This window comes from Chaetodon trifascialis, chromosome 17, assembly GCF_039877785.1.
Source record: "Chaetodon trifascialis isolate fChaTrf1 chromosome 17, fChaTrf1.hap1, whole genome shotgun sequence".
NCBI classification, from domain to species: domain Eukaryota; kingdom Metazoa; phylum Chordata; class Actinopteri; order Chaetodontiformes; family Chaetodontidae; genus Chaetodon; species Chaetodon trifascialis.
This window is the reverse complement of record NC_092072.1, coordinates 14,763,570-14,785,702: the sequence shown is the minus strand read 5'-3', so window position 1 is coordinate 14,785,702 and position 22,133 is coordinate 14,763,570. Positions and strand designations below refer to the sequence as shown.

General features: G+C 41.0%; 3 protein-coding genes across 5 annotated transcripts; all 3 read right to left on the bottom strand.

The window, feature by feature from the left end:
- Positions 1-525: 525 nt before the first annotated feature.
- Positions 526-5,215, bottom strand: snx10a (sorting nexin 10a). Of its 2 annotated transcripts, none has more exons than XM_070985012.1 (7): positions 5,055-5,215; positions 2,178-2,225; positions 1,890-1,976; positions 1,688-1,788; positions 1,454-1,552; positions 1,071-1,271; positions 526-988 (listed from the first exon to the last, which is right to left on the bottom strand). In XM_070985012.1, the coding sequence occupies exons 2-7, from the start codon at positions 2,208-2,210 to the stop codon at positions 853-855; spliced, it is 657 nt and encodes a 218-aa protein (XP_070841113.1). In that variant the 5' UTR covers positions 2,211-2,225; positions 5,055-5,215; the 3' UTR covers positions 526-852. The 2 variants fall into 2 exon arrangements, with proteins under 2 accessions (XP_070841113.1, XP_070841114.1); XM_070985013.1 differs by lacking the exon at positions 5,055-5,215 and adding an exon at positions 3,547-3,792.
- A 1,428-nt stretch (positions 5,216-6,643) lies between these two features.
- On the bottom strand, positions 6,644-9,738 carry cbx3a (chromobox homolog 3a (HP1 gamma homolog, Drosophila)). The gene is made up of 5 exons (XM_070984321.1): positions 9,627-9,738; positions 8,688-8,841; positions 8,338-8,491; positions 7,383-7,477; positions 6,644-7,082 (listed from the first exon to the last, which is right to left on the bottom strand). The coding sequence occupies exons 2-5, from the start codon at positions 8,831-8,833 to the stop codon at positions 6,956-6,958; spliced, it is 522 nt and encodes a 173-aa protein (XP_070840422.1). The 5' UTR covers positions 8,834-8,841; positions 9,627-9,738; the 3' UTR covers positions 6,644-6,955.
- Positions 9,739-10,022: 284 nt separating this feature from the next.
- nfe2l3 (nfe2 like bZIP transcription factor 3) lies at positions 10,023-16,521 on the bottom strand. Of its 2 annotated transcripts, none has more exons than XM_070984318.1 (5): positions 15,617-16,521; positions 13,588-13,668; positions 13,075-13,188; positions 12,421-12,898; positions 10,023-12,292 (listed from the first exon to the last, which is right to left on the bottom strand). In XM_070984318.1, the coding sequence occupies exons 1-5, from the start codon at positions 16,130-16,132 to the stop codon at positions 11,523-11,525; spliced, it is 1,959 nt and encodes a 652-aa protein (XP_070840419.1). In that variant the 5' UTR covers positions 16,133-16,521; the 3' UTR covers positions 10,023-11,522. The 2 variants fall into 2 exon arrangements, with proteins under 2 accessions (XP_070840419.1, XP_070840418.1); XM_070984317.1 differs by having other exon boundaries at positions 13,588-13,664; positions 15,613-16,480.
- Positions 16,522-22,133: the final 5,612 nt, after the last annotated feature.

Genomic DNA, 22,133 nt, shown 5'->3' with positions numbered 1-22,133 from the left:
CTAACATGCACACACACACTTTGTAGACAGTGTACAGTGCGTGAAGACCTGCCTGCAGTAGCAAGATTTCAGCTTGTAGAGAGTAGTGAGGGCTACCAGGAAGGGGACGCATCCCATACATTTCTGAAACCCAGTGCAGCTTTTATTGAATAGGGTAACTAAACTGCACACTAGTCTTACACCAACAATGCCTTAAAAAGAGAAAAATAACTTTGAAACAATCAATCTACTGCAGTATAAATGAAATATGTATCAACAGCGTTGTAGTCCCACATTCCAGGACTGCACCTACACAGCTGGAGTTCCTATAATAGCTACACTCCCTCTACTGGGCTGTTACAGCAGTGCATGACTGTTGCACTGGATTCATCCAGAGGGGTTACATGTCAAATTCAGTATTATAGGATATATTAAAAGAATATTACAAGGCAAGTTTTTGATTTTTTTTTTTTCCTTCAAAGACAATTTATTCATCCATTAATAAATCCTAAAAATATTTTCAAATATTTTTCTAAAAAGCCTGTCTGCAATTCCAAACACATCCCTAACCTCAGTACAACATCAGTGCAGATAAAAATATATACATATTTAAGAATTTAACATTTTAAATGTCGCTGCACTGCACTTTTTTTTTTTTTCTTCCAAGTACACACTAAAACAAATGATCAGAGTATTGTTTTAAGAGAAAACAAATTAAAACAAATGTCAAAAGGGGAATAATGTAGTAAAGAAAAGTAAAAACGCTTTTTTCCTGTTTGGAATTGAAGAAAAGAAAGAGCTCCATGGCGTGTCACAATGAGGTCGATACACTGATGACCAGCGGATGACAAGGTGCAGTACAGCTGCTGTGCATCAGGGCGCAGCGAGTGGGGTCTGGGGTTCTGAAAGACAGCTGAACAGCTCTGGGTCTCTGTCAGACTCGAAGAAGTGGAGGGGGCTTCCTCGCAACGGAGTGTCCACACTCAGTCCCAAACTTGAAGAAGAGCTGCTGTGGGAGGAAAAGTGATGGAGGGGTCAAATTCAACATTCAGTGTCAAAAACAATTCTGTCCATTCTGTCCGAAGTCATACCTTTCACAGTCAGAGTCGCAGGAGGCCTTGTCCTCTAATGTGCCGATGCAGCTGCTGCTGCTGCTGGAGCGCTGTATGGCTTCAGCCACTGTGTACCTGGTCTTACCAAGAGCACACTTTGTGATCTTTGCGATGCTGAGGTCTGACTGGAGGAACAGATGGAGTCGACTGTCCGATAACAACAAAGGTACATTGAGAACTCTGGCGGAGAGGGGAAACAATGTCAACCTGTGACTTTAGACATTTAACAGCAGTACAGTGTGGAGCAAGGCAACCTTCAAGTCTAACAGTGCTCTTATTTCCAGCAAATTAATTCTGAATAACCTTTAGGATTGTGAAGAGGAGGAGTGTAAAGGGGTACTACTAGATGGGGAGCAACTCACAATTCTAAAAATTTCTGCATGCCTTTCATCCTCTCTGAGACCTGCTCAGTGTTCCTCAGACTGAAGAAGGGGTTCCAGGGCGGCAACTTGGGCAATTCTCTGGACAGAGAACAAAGAAAATGCACTCACGGAAAATTCACTGCATGCTCAGTTAAAGTCAGATACTCTGCAATGGAAAACTGATTAAAGTAAGCTACCAAATGTCAATTAATGATATGAATCTGATGGACATACATGATTAGAGCATTCTGTTCCAGACAATGACGCAGCCAAACAAACTCACTGTAACGCCGCCTTACACAGGAAGTCTTCTTTCGAAAACACATGCTATTGGTCTACAAAGAGGGACATAAAGTTAGTTCGTCACATGAAAATCAAGATCAAAATAACCCAAAAAGTTAATTCAGAGCCGTTTCTCCCCCTGAGTGGCACTTACATGTAAACAGAGCTCATAGTCGACATGTGCGTGCCACAGGTCGTCTTTAACAACCCTTGGATCCCGAACACAAATGCTGACAAACTCCTGCAAAATTCAAAACCAGGGTAAGATTGCTTGAAAGGGGGATTGTTAGGATGCATGCATGTGATTCAAAAGGAAATAAGATGCATTTTGGCACAATTGTTTTCCACTGGGCCTTAATTTTGGGACATTACAAAAATGTCAAACCAGATGCACAAATACAAGACAAACAGGGAGTGTGAAGGAGCATGCATGATCACTTACAGTTTTTAGAACATTGTCGAGCATACTGTCCATAGTGGGTACAAAAACCTGCCAGAGAGACAAAGAATCCATTGTATTGAAAGTGATCGCTTTGTTCCAAGGTTTTATTTTAGCACAAAAACACCATTGATATAAATTACAGTAAAGTAAATGAGCATTAAAAAAAACAGGTCAACTGTTATGTTACATAAACAGTTAATTACTAAACACAGTAATAACCAGTCTGGCAGCCGAAGTCCATTGTTTTCTATGCCAGATCTGTTCTGTTCTCAGGCCTGGCTGGCGATAAGTACTTAAAGGACTCTAAAGTGCAAACATTTGGAGCTGATGTAGCAATAAAGGGAAATAAGGAGCAAAGATTTAGCTTGAGAAATCTTGACTATAAACACCATAATATAAATTTACACACATGCACCAAAACAGCTGGAAACTACATGAAGTACAGGTCCATTCACTGAAGAACCATCGCTATTACGCTGAAAGTTTGCCAGTAAAAAGCACCATTTTCAAACAAAACAAAACTGCTGAAGCATTATTTTCTTTTTTTGAGACACATGCCACTTACAAGCACTGAGTCCAAGCAGAGCCAATCAATAAATGCAAACAATGTTTGGAAACAAAGGTAACCTGAGGTTACCTCAAAGAGGATCTCTGAAGCAACGACTGATGTCATTGGACATACAGGTATCACACTATGTTCTGGTTTATGAGAACGTTATTGTTTACGGTAGCACTGCTGTACAATCATTCACCAGATCCTAAGCTTCAGGGGGAAAAAAATCACTGCTGTTTCAGGAAAAGTCAATAAATTGCACACAATTTCATCTTGTCAAATGGGGTCAGGAGGAAAGTGAAATCTCAATGAATGCAGCAACTTCCTCTTCTTTTCCAGCCACTACGTGCTGCATAATGCAATCACATTAATTTAGGCTGTAATTACGCACAGTTTGTGCACTATAATCACTGATTCGCAACCAAAAAATATATGTTATCTCTTTGCACTGATCCAGGATCATATGGGCAGGCTGAAACAAGCTGCTTACATCTGCAGAACCCTGGCAGACTATGCAGGCTAATATCCTGATCAGGCCACAATCAGCTGCTCACAAGTTTTAGACGACTTTAAGCTCAAAAAGTATTACCACTGAACTAGTCAATGAATACTATTTCACATATAAATGATAAGTACTCTCATTATAAAATAGTAAACCTAACTGTTAGAGCAAGACCACTGCTGTAGACATACTGACGATAAAATGAAGGTAATGAAGCTCCAAGGTTTCTGCTGCCTTTGGGAGAGAAACTACAGTGAAAATCTGCATCAAAACATCCAGAACTCATTTGAATTTTAATGCCAAGGTGACCCTACCTTTCCCTTTTTTACTTTCCAAGCAGTAATCCGGTATTTGTGAACAACAACAGGCGCAGCTCTGTGGTGCGGCTTGAGGCTCGGCCCTACCTGGACTGAACTACAGCTAATACTGACTGTACTCCTCAGTGTGACCTCAGCCTCAGTACTTGTTCTTCCTAAAATACACACACAATAAAAAGCCCTAAAAACGAAAGTTAAGTTAGTGTAGCCACACGGTGAGACGATGAGGCCCCTGTTGAGAGAAATGAGTTAGCTGTGTGCTGGGCGCGCACCTGCACCTAATTCACTGGGTGGGGAGGGATCAGTTTAAATGGTATCACCTGGTGGGAGGAGGAGAGCTGGTGGTGATGTAGTGGAAAGTTACAGGATGGGCGAATGATAACCGATTCATTCACCGTCAATAGTGCTGATAATTATCACAAATATTGACGTTTTTCAAGCTTTCTTTCTTTACATGGCCAATTGGAGCCATAGCCTGTCTCCACAGTATTGTTCACCCTCATAAACTTTGAATTCTAATTAAATGTATGAATATGCAGTGAAAATGACCATCAGTGTCCTTTATTAATTAATAAAAATCATATATCCAATATCCAATTTAAATCTTTCCCTCAGGGCTCTTGCTTTGGAGGACACTGAGTAGCCCACATCCTTTTTATGGGAGAGTTAAAGGACCGTGGGGAGAGTTTCCATTCAAATACACAGTAAGTTCACAGAGTTTAAAAAATACCAGGCTGAATATTTTGCTGTGTGATTCCAGTATTCTTTTAGAGACTCAATATATTCACATTTAAGACTGTCAAAAAGACTTGTATGTCTTCTTCCAGTTCAAATCTCCATGGAGTGACGGCCACAACAATGAACGTTCACATGCAACAACAGCTCTTTGCTCCCCATGACCAAGTGTGCAATGCATACAACTACATAAAAAGAACAAAGCTCCTGACCACCCTGCTTCAGAGTTTGAATTATACTGTGATTCTTTCCAGATGGAGTTTAGAAAAGCATGGGGAGTTTTCAGGCTAGTCACATTTCACAGGGTGCACTCTGTTGCTGAGGTAGTTTGTTGACACTGGATGAGTGAGGTTAGCATTGCCATTAGAGAAAACGAGCACAGCACAGCACAGCACAGCACAGCACAGCACAGCACAGCACAGCACAGCACAGCACAGCACAGCGTTAATAAGTCTAAAGCCTGTAACCACTGCATTGTGGTTCATTTTAAACCAACATCCATGACTTTTACTGTTTCACCCTCATTTCCACATTCTCTCAAGTTATCAAAGCATCAGATATAACATGTATATTGGTCAGTTTCTGCTGTTAATCACTTTTACTGTTCACCAAGTCTGAGACCAGCAATGTTTCTCTCCTGACACACAATAATCCCTGTTCCTGTTTCTAATTCCAGGCCACAGTGCTGCCACAGTGGAAAGAATAATAACACCATTTGTGCACATATTGTCTGCAATTACAGTTTAAGAACAAAATCAAAGGGTTCTTACCAAAGACCTCAGAAGTCTCTTCCAAAATGCTTTCCAGCCCAGGAATGGAGGTAAACTCAGTACCAGGACGTAACTTTAAATAAATACTCCTCTACTTCAAGGTATTAAAGGGAGGTTAAGGTCTGCTAATTTGCATACAGAGGTCTCTCTATCTTTGGTCATGTCAGCAGTCTTTTCAGTGGCTCCTATTCACTTTCGAAGGGTTTTGATGAGCTAGAGGACGACAGCTTTCTTTTGGCTTGAAGTCTCTTCTTAATCTAATTGTCTGGTTATGGTGAGAAAAAAGTGCTGACTTAGGAAACTGCACCATGAGCTGGACTATAGACAAGCATCATGTGCTACACACACAAAGCCACAGATAACATCTCGGTAATACACCACCATTCATCAGCTTTTTCAGCTTTGTGGCCATTACTCAGCAACATGACGTCAAATGCAACATGACAACATTACCATGTAAATGCAGTCCTTGATCATGGGTTGACTCTGTTTTCCTTGCAGAGATATCACGCAGTCGTCTTGAAGACTATGCTGCACTGATTAAAGGTTCATCTTAATCAAGACATTCAGGACATCCCATGAAATGTGTGAATCAATGCTAAGAAATAAAGACACATTTTAAAACGAACATGTGCTCTCATGTGCCGGCTCATAATTGTGTCCTGATAGGATTCATTTTTAGTAGGCCTTTATTGGTGGAAACATTTATAATAGCTTTGGATTTGGTAGAGGCCCAAACCCTTGCCTTAGAAACGTCATCAACGCTAATTCCCATGGGTCCAAAGTCCCTCTCCCATGCCCTAATGCCAGTCATGAGACTGTTCTGCTCACTGCTGCAGAGGCAGCCATGCCACCCAGCAGCATGGCCTGAGAGAGAGCCATCACTGCTCAGCTGTTTGTGTGAGGCTCTACCTCCAAGTACTGAGCAATGGGGTTTCACCCCCGACTGGCAAAGGTGGAAATGAGTTACTCAGCTAGAAGTCGCACGTCCTGCTTTTAAAGACATCTAAGTTAAAAGCAAAGGTAAAGAAGGTTTTGACTGCACTTTTGGGTAACGTTTGGTCACTTAAACTACAGCAATGCATCACAATTACTGAGCTTCTCGTTTTCTTTATGTGCAAATGACCTGGTAATTAAAGATTAAATGCTATGGTGTAAAAGTATTAAGGGCTGATGCCTCAAAACAGTGCAGGAGTTAAAATACATCCCACATGTGCAGACTGGCCAGATTCAGGTGAGCTAAAATTGTATATGCTGATGTTTGTTATCTATAGTATTGATACTGTGCCTGGGCCATTGATGTCCCACCATGATTTCTTGAGGGAGAGATCTCGCACCTCCTTACTTATCACATGCACGAAATGACAACAAAAGGAAAACATTCTTGTGTTTGAGATCAAACATTGAAGCTCTTAGCAACTGGTCAAAAATTTGGGAATTTTGACATCAGATTAGGCTTCTTTGTGCTTGTCACCATTATTTTAAATTTGGATGTAGACATGCAAAAATCTAGATGAATACTATATAATATGCTAAGCCAGCTGACAATTCTAATTTCAGTGGAAGCATAAAAACTAAACAGTGGAATTTGGTCACATAAAACCTTTATTAGAACTTCAAATAATATTTACAGGCCAAGTATACAAAATGAACTTTTAGAACAAAACATGAGCACTAGTGTAAGAAAAAAAAAAAAAAAAAAAATCACATGAGAGCGAGATGGTGACACAACAATATGTACAACAACATAGCTCTCCTTGACTGCTGCACAATGAGAGGGTAGAAACATCCCCAAAAATTACTAACAAAGCTAAAAGTAGAGGGGAAGCCAAAGGAGAAAATTCAGTCCTGAGGAAAAGGGCATAGGCCGTGCAAGGGGCTGCAGGGACCAGAAGGGAGTACTACTGAGCTTCATCCTCCGGACATGAATGCCATGTCAATCTCTCCTCGTAGAAGGAAATGACCACCTGAGGGCACCGAGTGTTGGCTTCACGGGCAGGCACTAAATCTGCTTCGTCTGAGTCTTTCCTAAAGGAAAAAAAGCAAAGAGGGAGAAATACTTTAAAGCCACTGTGGATCTTTGTCTACTACAAATCCATTCATTTTCACTTCAGCTTAGAGGCGACTTCATCTAGAGGGAAATTCTGACGCAGCATTTGACTTACCTCCGAGGAATACAACAAAGCCAGAGTATCAGCACATGTAATATTTGATTTACTAGTGGGAATATTAAGTGTTTCAAATGCAAAAAAAAAAAAAAAAAAAATCAAAAAGCATGACAGTTTCTGCCGTTTGCACATAAAGAGGAGCATTTCCTTTTGTACTCACCATTTCATCAAGAACATCAACTCCCCACTACTGTCTGTTGCGCCAATGATCCGTTCTGGGTCGAGGTTCCTAGCAAAGCCACGTGGTTTCTCAGCCTGTAAGTGGTGACAAGATAACATGTGAGTTTATGTAAGAAACCGCAAGTTATTTTTTTTCCCTCCCAAGATGGTATAGAGTAACATTAAGTTTGAGACCCTAAGGACGGATCCAAGGCTCACTCGAGGACAGGTTCAACTGTTGCGCCATTTCAGTAACGACTCTTACTTGGATATATCTTAAATACATCTGTGACAACTGTACTTGAACAATTTTTATGAGGCCTAAACTGTGAGGTAACTTTCACGTGAGATTTTACCATTTACTTTTGAGAAATTAAGAAATTATCCTCACTTGAAGGATTTCTACTGCAAAACTGATGTCATCTCTGAAGTTAAATACTGAATGGAGACACTATTATGCCACTTTGCATCAAAATTAGCACATACATGCAGTCTTTTTTTTTTAAAAAAAAAAAGGGAATTGACTCCTTTCCAAATGATGGCAGACAACTTAACCTCTGTTTTCTCCCCATGTGCGTCACATTAAATATCACGAACACACAAGAATGCAATACAGAGTAGGAATGATAATATTAAGGTGGTGACTTTTTCATATCATTTATAAGATAATGATAAAGAGTGATATCAGACAATTCTGTCTGATATCAGGCAATATATGCACCAACATCTCCGACTTGTGCCATAATGGAGCAGCAAAAGAGGTAAAGATTTGCATGTCCACTCAGGTGTCAGGTTTCCATCACTGCCAGTCAGCGCTGGAGTTGATAAATACCCGAGACTACTGCAGAGTCATCTGACCCAGGCATGGATGCCAATCGTACTTTCCCATTGAAAACAAAAGCCATATGTTAGTGAGTGTTGGTGGATTTTTCTGAAAGGGGTATTTGTGAACTCACATCCTTCTTCTTGGCTTCCGTCTCTGGCTCATCTGTTGATGCCTTCCTCTTGACGGCAGCAGGCTTCTCCTTCACGTTCTTCTGTGCTTCCAAAAACCCTGAAATCAGCTCTGGACAATCCAAGTTCTCCTCTGGCTCCCAGGTATTGTCAGCACTAAATGAGCAGGAAGAGGGTGAGCATTTGCATCTCAGAGCATCCCTTAACAGATTTCTACTGCTACAGATGCAAACAACACAGTTAATGTAAAAAGTGGCTTGTATTCATGCAATCAGTGACTAAGGGCAAAAGCATAGCACAACCCCATACCAGGGAAGCACTTCCAGCTCAGCAGGTGTCCCAGACAACTCACTCTGTAAATCCTTTCCACTTCAGGAAGAATTCTACTTTCCCATTGACAACACGTTGGTCGAGTACTTTTTCTACAACAAATTCCTCCGGTTCCTCCTGTGTCTCCTGTGAATCCTTCTTAGTCTTGGTATTCTGTTTCTTGCCCATGTTGTGCACTAAAAACAAAAGGAAATGTGAGAACTTCACTGTTGTTTAATAATGTATATGAACATGCATGAAGCTTCTGCCCTCATCCACATTACGGCGAAGGACCCCCCCCCCCCCCCCTCGCTGATGACTGATAGCATGCTAATTAAGTACCCGATAATGCACACGAACATGGCAGCGCGTACAAATCAACCACAAACATACTGTGATGCTAAGTTGCGAACCAAGTTTGCGATGCTTAGTATAAAACAATATGCAAAGTTAGCGAAGTCAGAGATGGCGTTATGTAGATTAGGTTAGCCAACATGCTAACTGTATTGCTAGCTTATATTATTCCAGGCCTGGGCGGTAACTGTTCACGTTATACACATTTCTCTTGATTTTACAGTGTAAAGAATCAACTTTCAACATAAACTGTTGATCTTACTTTAGCATAAGCAAATTACAGTTAGAGCCAGGCTCGTTAAAATAAATACACGAAATGCTGAAGACACATACACTTTAGCTAGCTAACGGTAATACAGTCAAAACATTGCACTACACAGTAAGATGCGTTAGCATGACGGTTTCAAGACATTAAAAGGCTTAAAGTTGCATATATCCAACAAAAACTGCTGGAGCAACTTAATCTAAACGTTACAACTCGCGCGTTCTACACGAACTGCGTCCCTCCCTCAAAGCTCCTACTTGTGAAACAAAGCCAAGTTACCGTTAGCTACCTTGGGTCAAGAAGAAGCACTTAATGTGGTTTTGAATAGTGCAAAGTTTAAATGCGTTAATTCTGCATACGCACCCGAAAAACCAACTGGAGTTGCTCCGCTGACGTCTCTTCACCACGCGGTCGGTCTTCTTTTTATGCCTTTTCTGCAGCACTAAAGGGCAGGCGCCAAAAGCCGTAGGTCTTCTACGGGTGCCTGGAAGGAAAACGCGCTTCGCTCTTAATGGCTCTGCGCCTCGTGGCCACGGTTCGCCGGCCGTCTTTCAAAAACTGTAGTACTGGATACCTGATCAAGGCCGCAAGGTGTTCAGTATATGCCCTGTAACAGTAGCTTGAAATTAAGGTCACTCTGCCGCCAAAAAGTATCATTTAGCTTTAAGATGAACTGCCATATGATGGTTATATGCTTGTTATTCAAACAGGTAACTGGCTAAATGCTGCGAAAACAGTGGCACAAGAACGATACAGTATTTCATCGTTTATCATTTTTTTTTAAATCAGAAAAAAATCCAGCTCTGCAAGAGCATTTCATATTCCCTTAGCAAAATCATACTATCAACATTCAACAATCACCATGCAATCCAAAACATTTGCAACAAAGAAAAACAGTTTGAAGTTTATACAAACAGCAAAGCAAATTCATGGTCAAACCAGAAAATTAAATACAAAATTGTGAGGGACTGGGACAAAAAAAGTATTGAGTCACACCATTAACTACTTTATGCACCTTTCTCCATATAAAACACTCACTCACTCACCTGACTGTATGAAGTGGTGTGCACATGAACATGATGGCAACTCAGATAATCTCACATACCCAGTTCAACATTCAATCCTATTAAATAGTTGGTGATTGTAATTTTCCCCCCCTAAATTTAATGGTTAAGGTCCATTTTGGACCATTTTAATAATGAAGAACTTGTAGTTAATGAGTGCACTTAAATTCCCCTAAAAAAGGTATTTTCTTTATGTAGCCAAAATATAAAACATAAAATAAGATGTGAGGTAGAATATAATCTTGCCAAAACTCTTAAGCAATCGAAAGGGTTAAGCAAAATTGTGCTTGAAACTAATTACTCAATATTAATTTAAAACACAAAAGGGAAGCCTCTTAAAAACGTTTTTGTGGAGATAACGTGCCACTGGGGATCATGTACACACACAATATCCAAAACACTGATCTAATGCAAATTAAGGCCTTGTCAGTTTAATCATTGGTATATTGTATGTCATCAAGACATACAGGGAAAACAACAAAAAAAATTCTTTTATTTTATTTTTTTTACATTGCAGTTCAAATTTTTCCTGCACAGTCCATGCCCTCAAATATTTGAAACATATCTGTAAACTTTAGGTCATGTTCAATTATTCTTTCCACTTTGAGATAAACTTATCATCATGAACAAAAGATACTACCCATGGCAGTCTCCTGATGCACTTAAGCATTTCAAAAACCTCGGAAACTTTAATAAATACAACATTTAACCTCTTTATACTGTGTAGGTATACACTGAGAGACACGATTAGATGGAAACAAACAGAATCTTCCTCCTAGATCTCGAACCAGTAATTGTCACAATGCTGACTTTAAGACATGTCTGGTTGTCTACGCTTGTCTGTAAAAACCTTAAGACTCAATGACTTAAATGTTAACAGGCACAAAGACAGACTGCCAGCGTTGCCCACAGTTTAGCTGTTGCCTTGAACTGCCCTGGCTGCTTTGTCCACCTTCTATAAGCAAATGTCCAGTGTGTAAGCTACATTTTTCCCACGAGAGATTTTATTTACAGAGATTTTTTTTTTCTTTTTAATGTTCTGAGTTTCTTTTCTTTTTGCAGCTTTTGTCGATTTAGGGTCCCAATCCACACACACTTTTACAAAAAAGAGGAGATCCCAAAACCAGAGTCAAGCAAGTAAGTTCAGAAATATCCCAAAAACCTAAAAGCTCAAGTCTCAGGCAGCAATACTGCGTCATTGCTTTTTCTCTTTCTTTCTCTTGTCTGTTTTGTTGCCGGTTGATGTGGAGACAGCAGGCCGTCTTACAGGCTGAACGACAACCCTCCCGTTAGCCCCGCACTGCAGGGTAAATCTTTGTGGGTCCAGGGGCTGTCCTGAATCATCCCTCAGCCGGGCCAGGACGTCTCTGGTCAGCTGCTTTATCTGCTGGCCCACAGCACCCATTGTCTTGGCTGTGAGCTGTTTCTCCCTCAGTAGCCTGTCTCTCTGAGCTTGCAACCTTTCCACCTCCTCCTGAAGCCCTGTGATGGCGTCTAGTTTGCGCTTCCGGCAGTTTTGTGCCGCCAGTTTGTTCTTCCCCCGCCTGCGGATGTCCCTCAGGAGGGTCACCTGCTCAGGGGAGAAGCCGTGACCGTCGAGGACCTCCAAGAACTCCTCTACAGGCATGTTGACAATCTGCAGGACAGAGAATGGGATGCACATGGCACGGGCGCGCAGCTCATCGCGACTCAGCTCCCTCTCGTCCAGCGTTGCCCCATCGTCATCGCTGAGAGGCTCCTCTTTGATACCTTTGTGTGGAAGGGCTAGTGATGGCTGGTCGAACAAAGCAGGAGACGAGTAGCTGTGGTCATGCCACACACTCTCACTCAGATCAATGGGTGACCACGTTGTTGTGTAGTCCAGGGTGCCTTTTGAGGGGAGTGAATCCACCTCACTGCTGTAGCCTGTAGCTCCACATTCATCCTCACAATATGAACTGGATGATGATGACATCTCGGATGAGCCTGGATGAGCGAGGGATTAATTATTTTATTAGAATTTGAATTTGATTAGAACAAACAATTTCTTGGTTTCACAAGCCATGGTAATAAAGACACTTAATCTACACGTATTTCTAGAGATTTGAACCAACCTGGTGAGACTGGACCTCCAGAGCTGCTCTCCAAGGAGAGGCCGGAATCAGAATCCAAGTCCTCAAGGACCTGTGGGTCTATGCCCCCCAAACAGCCCATCAGCTGGGTGTCAATTGTGTCCAGGCCTTCTAAACCTAGCTGATTAATCTGGTCAAACACTGCCTCATCCAGACAGCCACCCAGTGCACTATGTTGTGACACGTTTCCAGTTAAATTACATACTGAAGCAAAGGGGAGAGCAGCCAGGCCCAATGCCATTCCTGGAGATACATCTGAGTGAGAAGAGCCTGTGGATTCCAGTCGGAAGATGGTTCTTTGCTGTTGGGTGACCGGCCTGGACTCACCGCTTTCAGACGTCATACCAAACACTCCAGCACTGGTTACCATAGCATCATGCAAGCTGACATCCTGGCTGATAGCGGTGGTGATGTCTGTGTTCAGGTCTGACAGGCGCTCAGTAACAATGGAGTCCAAGTCCTACACGAGACGTACATTTCAACTGAATTTCAGTCTTTGTAATTTGGAAAATCCACCACAACATGTATGATAACATACTGATGCTTAAGCTTATCCATCTGAATTACTGTTTGCAAACTGACATTAAAATGAATTTTCAGGCATTTGAGTGTAATGAACATGAGCAGAGAACTTACATCGAGGTCAGTAACAGACAGAGAGAGTAAATTGTTCCAGTGCTGGTCAATATCGATGGCAGGAGGAGGGCGGTGTGCTGGATCAGAGAGAGCAATGATGCCTTCAAGCAGACTCTGAAAAGGGGAAAAACAAAAATGCAGAGAATACAGCATTAACAGACAAAGTGGTATGTTTTGTTGCCAGAATTAGAGTATGTCTCTAACGTGTATGAAAGCATTTGTTTCCCAGTTAGACATTCAGTAATTATTGTGGTTCAACATCTCTAATTTTACACGGTGTAACCAAAACAGCACTGTCATCAGAATGGTGCAGTTTGAGCAATGAAGTCATGTGAGAAAGCGATTTTCTGGTCAAAAATAGGTCAAACAACTGGCACGTAAATGTTATGCAAGTGTGATATGGGTGTGTAATCTTAAAAGAAAACCAGTATAGCTACTTTCAGACAACAGGAAGTTTTCAAACTCTTATAGCAAACAGTATACAGCAACAAATGAAGGCAAATTGTGACAAACCTCTTGCTCCAGAGTGGAACTGTGAGCCAGCTGAGTGAGTGGGGCAGGGTCTTCCTCCGCTTTAACTTTAGCATCATCTTCCTGCTCGGGCAAAGAACAGCAGATGGAGGGAAAGGGAAGACAGGATTGGGGAACAGGAGAGTCAGAGGATTCAGGATAGAAAAGAAGGAAAAAAAGAAAAACATTCAATTTGTCAGCTGCCATCCAAAGTCCTTAAAGACAATAACATGTCTGGTTTGGTGATCCCACTCCGGCCATCACAGAGGATTGGACATCTTGGATAATGATTACAGCTCTGTTTTGACCGAGAAAATGTTTGTTATAATGAGTTGTTGTAACTCTGGATGAAGCAGACACCTGCTGAAACGACTATGCCCATCTTTTTTCATAGCCCTGTCAACTGTGGTCAGGGCCTTTTGTGAAGCATTAAAAAGGTGGTACCTGGTGTTTTTGTGTATGAAAGTGGGTTTAGGATCTTTTATATATATACTAACCATCAGGCTAATTACTGTGAGATGAGCTAATCCTTTAAGAAGTTGTAAGACGCCCCCTGATGCAGCAAGTATTGCATTTCATGTAAGTCACCAGCTGTCTGGCACAGACACAATATTGTTGATATTTCCACACAAATACTAAAAATGATTTTCCATAGTATGGAAAGAGTTGAGTATTACTCAAGTGATGGGGGGGGGGGGGGGGGTTCTTACCATTCCAAAACGGGAATGACTGCTGAATCAGTTTTTACATTGATGCTAGAAGAAAAAAAAAAAAAAAAAGCAAACTGTACTCTACACCAGCAGAGATCTGCCCTGGCTCTGTCTGAGCTTGTCGACTCCTATTGGAGTAGCTTTTCCTGCTCTAAATGGCCTAATGCATAGTCAGTGATCCATACTTTCACAGCTGTAGACCTCTCCTTTGAAACACTGTGTTTCCACAAACCACAACATGTTGACCTACAAGCAGCTCAGCTTTTACTTATTTTACTAAAGAGGGTAAAAAACAACATTATCCATGTGAGCAAGAACCTTGTGAGGGGGCAGTTTACAAATACGAACCGCTGCTTTGTGTAAGCAAACAGGGTGTGGGTTTAAGCCTCAATTCTCCACCTCTCAAGGCCCACAGCTGGCGGTTGAGTCTGAAGAAAGGGGATATAGTTACACAAATGGCGACATCAACTGCCCTCAGGACATAACATCCACCAAGCAGCTGTTTCTTCCCTGAGCTAGAGAGACTCTGGCAAACATAAAGGTCTGTGTACGATCATAGCCATTGAAACATAATGGCAGTCACACATTACAGACACTAGTTACACAGAGTTTGAGAGAACACATATTGTCAAATCAATGGTTTTTAACAACAATTGAGCTTCTTGACAACAGTACTTTGTAGCTGCACGTTTACCCAATACACTGGTCTTATGCTTGAGGTAAATTCTGTTGTCCTGAGTATTCAGAGAAGTCTTAGTATTCAGAGAAGTCTTAGTGTCTTAGTGTGACAAGTTCCATAGTGAAGGGTGACAGGTGCACCAGACAGTTAGCTGAATACTTGTGATGCTATACATCTAACTAGACTGTCTCATTAACTGGTTATATGGACAGGTTACTTGTTTAGCCAGATTAGTTAGGTGTTGTCTAACTTGAGTTGCCACATACATTATGATTTTTAAGTCCTCTAATATAACTAGGTTAGAATTTAATCACTGTATTTGAAATCCAGAAGAGGTAGAGCCATACAAACTGAAAGTGAATGAAAATGTCAGGGTTTGCCAACAGGTTATCACATCGTTATCTTGTTTACAGGTGCACCAGGATGTGTTTCAACATAAAAGGTTACAGGGTGCACCTTCGTTGTATAACATGGATTGGTGCTGCTCGTTAGCTGGTGAAAGCATTAGCTTTTCTGCTGAGCACTGAGGAAGTTTTAACTCTAGTTCATCACCTCAGTTAGCTGGCCAGACAGTCATCTTGGTCGTATAGCTTAGCGATCAGCAAAGTATGTTCAACTTGACATCACACACACGCACACTTGCCTCTGTAAGAAACCCGCAGGCTCCAGCGTTACAAGGCCCTCGTCCGAGTTCAGGGGTTGTTTGGCACACCTCTTGGCCACTGTCAGGCAGGTGTTCACTGTCATCCCTGGCTTCGTCCCTGGGGTTCTCTAAGCCTGAGTTAGTGTCAGTGTTGTTGCTGGTTGAAGGCCCAGAGTCAGCCTTGTCAGTGGCAGACACTTGGTGCACCAGCCATGCGCTCAACTGTGTGTGGAACCGCGGGGAGCCGAGGGTCCTCACCTCGTCCAGTAGCCGGCGACTTGCAAAGAAATGGTCCAACTCGGGACATTTTGGGTGCACACTGTATCCGTCAAGAGTGTCTCTCAAATTATGAAAGGGTGTCTGGGTGTAGGCTGAGCTAGGACCCAAGTTAATCTCTATCAGAGGCGAATAGTAGCCGCTTAAGTAGCTGTCGATATCCACACGAACTCCGATCAAACTGAGTAAGATTGTTAACTGAATCAGGCCTTCTGTGAAATATTTTTTCGCGATTAGCATTTTCTAAATACTTTCAAAGCTGCAGATTATTGTGAAATCCTGACCCAACAGTTCCTCTTTCCCGAATGGACAAAGGGAAAAGCTAACAAAAGAGCACGCCTTCCCCTGTCAGACAAAGAGGTCCGCCTGTACCGGCGAAATCGTTAGATAGCTATGCTAGCCGTTAGCAGTTAGCTATCAGCTTTAATTGCCGGTTAACGGGAACCTCTCTGCGCAAACATAGCGAACCCGTTACTCTTCTGTCCCTTGTAGCGGAGAAATTATTGGTCTGCGACACCGGGCTATCAAAACCTTCGTCACGTTTTAGTTAAACAGAAAATGAAACATCTGAAAGGCTACACGCTGTCACCTCAGAGTCCTGCTACTGGGGAAACTTCGTTGGAAGATTTGCATAACTCAAGCAGATTGGACGAAAGCGTTCACCGCAACAGAATACGATTGGACAATAGGAGTGCCTGTTAAAATCGTGACCAATGACAGAATGGGACGGTTGTTACTATCACCAGCCTCCACCCGATTTATAAGTACACCTATTATTTAGAGAAATATTAGCAGAAACCAAATAGATATCGCGCCAGAAATCAAATGTTGTTCTATGTAGTACTAATTCTCAACGTTCAAACGTTCATTTATTCAAAAGCGGTTTCTCGAGAGCGTGATTAGGCTGCAGTTCCGGGAGTTTGTGCTACTGACCTGCATTTGTCCATGTTTGGCCTACTGGTAAAAGGCTGAATTACAGTTTGAACTTGTTAAACTATGCGCTATATGTCTAATCCTCCCTCAAAGGGAAATGGCAGCGGCGGAACACTGGCACTTTACAAGCTGGATATCGACAACAAATGAATTCATTCTTTATTCATGATCATACTACTGCTAAATACTAGTAATAGCCTACTTTCACTCCATTAGGGTGTTCCAGGCTATTTAAACACACAGTTAAGTGACTTTTCAGATTAACATTTATTTCAGATCATGTCAGTTTATATAATACAATGCATTGTTATAGACAGAACTACTAAACTCTACATAAAATAGTTAGAATAACTACAGTACTTTCAACATTTGAATACTACTTGCTTTATAATAATCTGATTATATTTGATTATTATATCTAAACATAATCATTCTGGATGATGATATACAAGTATATATATAAGTGTATTTTCCGATCAAATTTGTCCACTTACAAATAATATATTTATATATATTTTTTAATTGTAATAGAGCACATCTATGTAGTAGTGTTACTACCTTTGTTTCAGAAAAGGCTCAAATAGGCTATTTCAGATCAGTCCTGCTCTCTTGATATTGGAATAAGAGGGAGAAATCTTCATTCTTACCACAGGTCCAGGACAGAACACAGGCTGATGATGTTGTTGATAATGTAATGAGGTCATCTTATCCTTAGCCTGGAAGCAAGCATCTGTATGTTTCAAGGTCTGTCTTGTCAGTGGTTTTATTTTACAGTCCAGGATGCCGTCTATTTAATCTGAACCATGATATTTAATCTAAACTATAGTTCTAACACTCCACTCACCTGTTCATTTCTAACTCCTCATCGTTCACATTGCTCATACTGTACATACTGTACAAGAAGAATCCCACTGCAACTTTCGGGGGCTGTTCCCTCCAGCTGAGTAACATTGATAACCTCTAAGTATTGTGGCTCCCGCATAGTTAACTTCTACTGCAACAGGGACACAAATAGAGATCAAATAAGGAATGGTGTGTTGCATTTGTCTGTGCCCTGTCTCTTTTTTAAGCTTTACAGTCATAAATCATTGGAGAACTGCATTCACAAAACAAATGATAAAGGTCTCAAAAAAACATTGTGTAGGAGCTCAGTTTGTTCTTACTAGTTAAAACTTTGCCTTTATCAGGGCAATATTAAAAGGGGTGATTTTATAATACTCTTGTCTTGATATGGGTTTTCTGATGTCTACTTACCCAAGGCTAGGGCTGGTTTATGTCTGTTGTGTGATTAGGGACATCCTTGAGTCAAATCGAAAGAGCAGAACCGAAAGACAGGATTAAAAACACACTGTTTGCACCTTTCAAAAGGCATTTATTTTGGAAGAAGACCAAATTACATTTATATGCACTGTTCCAACAGAGGAAGAAACATTCATATTCTAATGGGTAAAACTAAAAAACTAGTCTTGCAATTATTATTACTCCAGTGAAAGTGCAGAAGTATTAGCAGAAAACATCTTGAAGTTGAAGTATTCAATATGCATAATGAATGCTTTCAGAGTGTTGTTATTATTATGTATAATATTATTTCATTTAGTTTATTTAATGATGTCTGAATGGTAAAGCTTGCCTGAGGTGGAGGATGTTCAATCTATAACAACCATAGGTTTTCTATATCAAACTTAAATCTTAACTGAAACGTAGTCAGGCAGAAGTTATAGCACCAAACAGTAATGATAAAATAAAGTAGGCTGCAAGTACCTCCAAACTGTGGGTAATTGTGCCACCTTCCACCACTGTGAATATTATGCTTTGGCTTCCGATTAGACAAACCAAAATCTTATATTTATGTGTATTTAAATGGAGATAAAAGCTGATATGTATAATCAGAGGAAACGGGACTGTCTGCAGACTCTTCGGCTGAACTTTGGTGGAGGCAGATAAACATTAGAGAGAGTCGGTGATCTGGCTCACTTGTGCCACCTGCTGGCGAATAGCGGTAATATACATGCATAGCAATTTTAGGCTACTGTCCCACCACTCTAATGAAATCAAGACATTAATTTCAACACCGTGACTCATATTCTGTAAGTTCGGCTTTGAAGACTTGTAAACTTTTATAGGGAAGAAAGACTTGTAAATATTTTTTTTCATCATGTGTTTAGGTTAATTTAACAGCCTGATTAGTTATGTCGATTGATAAAACACCGAAGACGTTTTCTGTGCAGGCTGCATTTGCGCATTAATTTTGACTTTATATCATTTCCTTATTTCTGTGGCCGTATAATTTGAGAACAATGTGCAGGCTATACGGGAAAATAAATGTGTCACGAGTCCGAAGTTCCTTCACCTTATAAATGCAAAGTGAGAATAAACTGCTGGAGTCCATATGGATGGAAACACATGCCGTTCTGGCCTATTTACCTCTGAGTATGTGTGCGATGAAAATCCCTAATAAAGCTTTTGGAAATGATCCACACAGACTTTTATATGACATTGGATCACATACAAGTCTAGAAAATTGCATTCGTTTGGAACACTAATGAGTGACCCCTCACAAATCTAGTTCAACACGACAAGTTCAGCACACATCGCCTGTGTCAGGTCGGCAGTCTCTGCAGCAGACAGTCCTGTCCTCCTGCAGGACAGGCACAGATCTAGTGGAGACAAGTCAAGCGTGCTGCAGGGCTCATCTCACGTTCATCACGCTTCATTTGGCATGCAGCTGCAACATTGTTACAGCCCAGCAGCAATAATGCAACGTTCACACAATGAGCAGCTATGGGCTCATGTATCTTATCTTAGTTGTTTAAAACTAAAACTGTATTGTCACTGGAAGAGATGTGCAATACACGCACGTCTTCTGCACGCGCTGCATCAGAGCCGTGCGAAGCTTGAACAAAGCCCCCTTGAAAACAACAAGTGACATTTGCGGTCCGCTTCATGCAGGCTTTACACGTCGACTCGGTGGCCCGACAAATCCAGAGTGTAAACGCTCCAAATCGCGGCGCTTTAAAAAAAAAAGCTGTGAAGAGTAATCTACTCCAATTGATGTGACGCCAGCGTGCAGTCATTTGATTAATCCACAAGTATTTTCATAACGATGTGAAACACATTTAAATCAACTTTGTGAAGTTCTGACAGATTTATTAAGGCAGAGCTCTTAAATCACCCCCACAAACCCCTCCGAGGACGAAGCTGATTGGTGGGATTATACGTGACGTGAGGGAGGTTGGTGCGCATGCGGACGGGTTTATGTCTCGCAAAGACTCACGGGAAACCTGAGGGAAATCGAGGTGACTGAGAAAAGACCATTTTGTTGTTACAATTACAATTGCAATTACTTTTTTCTTCCTCTCAGGATGACAGTTTAAACTCGTGTTGTGAGTCTTTATTAAACGCTTCTCTGCTGAGTCCAGTGTCAGTCCAAATTTCGCTTTTTTTTTCTTTTTTCTTTTTTTTGCCTACTTTTATTTATTTATTATCAGACTTTTAGGGCAGAGATACACCTGGGTCCACTCTTCATGAAAAGTAGATTAGAAATATAAATTTTGGAAATAAACCCACTGATTGGTTGCTTACTTCATTCAGTAATAAACAGTGGACATGCTGTGCATGGCATCGGTTTGCAGGTTAAATGAGACGATTGAATTAGCGAAGCAAAACACGGTTGAGTAACATAAATGTAGACGTATTTAATCAAGTGAGTTTGCAGGACTTCTACTGACATTCGAGGTAATATTTTGAATGTGTATTGGATTATTATATTTAAATAAAAAAAAAGAAAAGTTTTACATATTTGAGGAATACTAAGACAGTTAAACTCTATCCATACACTTGTGTGTCAGTAGTTTTATTTAACTGCTTTGATTTATTTTATGATATAATTTATTTTCCTATTGAACGTACAAAGCAAATTAAAATACCCTTATTATGATAAACTTTGTTCACCGAAAATATTTGAATTTCCCAACCCAATTATTGTAACAATAATAATTATTTTTTTATTTAAAAAATAAATACTTGTGTGTAATTGTGAAATTGTGCCTTTTTTAAAAAAATATGAACTATGAAAGGCTACAATAATAATGGTTTCATTAACAATGAATTCATCGACATGTGTGGATACATGAATGCGCTAAAATTTAAAATCTAAACATATTTTGTTGCATTTACTTATTTTAACCATCACGTGTAAATCGTCTTGTGTCGTATCTGTGATTTGCTGTGTGTGTGTGTGTGTGTGTGTGTGTGTGTGTGTGTGTGTGTGTGTGTGTGTGTGTGTGTGTGTGTGTGTGTGTGTGTGTGAACGGGCTCAGCCAGCGGAGCTCTGTCCTCCAGAGAGCAAAACAACCGACTGGCCGCTCTCTGCCTCCAGACCCCATCGCGACTTGATTGACACCCCCGTTTAGCCAATCAAAGGACGTTTCACAGTCCCGATTTCCCATTGGCTCGTCGCTCCGGCTCCCATATCCTGCATCAGCCAATTACATAGGGTATATCACCATAAAACTTAATGCAGCCGTCCTGGCAGACTCTGTGGCGCCCCGCAGCGGAGGCATATGGAAGCAATTTAACGTCGGGCTCGTTCTCTGTAAATTGAGTTGTAATAATGAAAAATGCATCGTTCTTTTTGGAGCTTTATTTCTTTTCCTTTTCAATACAGGTTTTGTCTTAATGCTGATGGACTGTGCAGACCTCTTCTACATTATGTGTCCCAGTGGTCTGCAGGAAACCGACCGCTTTGTGTTAGTCCGCTTAGCAGTGTTTCTGCTTTATTCCATCAGCGGTAATACATCTCCTATTGACAGTAATATAGCGCTGCTGCTTTTATTACCTTAATAAGCCATATAAGAGACGATAATTCCCAACTTTTATTCCCATTTTCAGTTTGCAACATGTGATCCTATTTTGCAAAGCAGTTGTTTTGACAAAAAAAGTGCTAGTGCAGCATCAACCACGAGGGGACGCCACTGCCCAGGGTTTGTGGCCCCTAAGGCCTGACCAGTGGGTAACCCTCTTCTCACAACTAGAACCTGTGTTCGCTAAGTGAAATGTTGCATCTACAAGGCTCTTTGCTGTTTAACTGAATAGAGATATACTCATGATCAGTAATGTCTCACTCAGAATTAAAAATAATATGAAAGCCGCTTTAGCAGATTTAGATTTCCTCACATTCCCGTCCTCCTTCCTTCTCTTTCACCATCTCCCAAGAGTCCCCAGGCTGAGAGGCCAGCACTGGGGTGAGGTGCTGACATTTTTTTTTTTTTTTTTTAAATCAGCATGAGAAGCAGTCATGGATTTGATG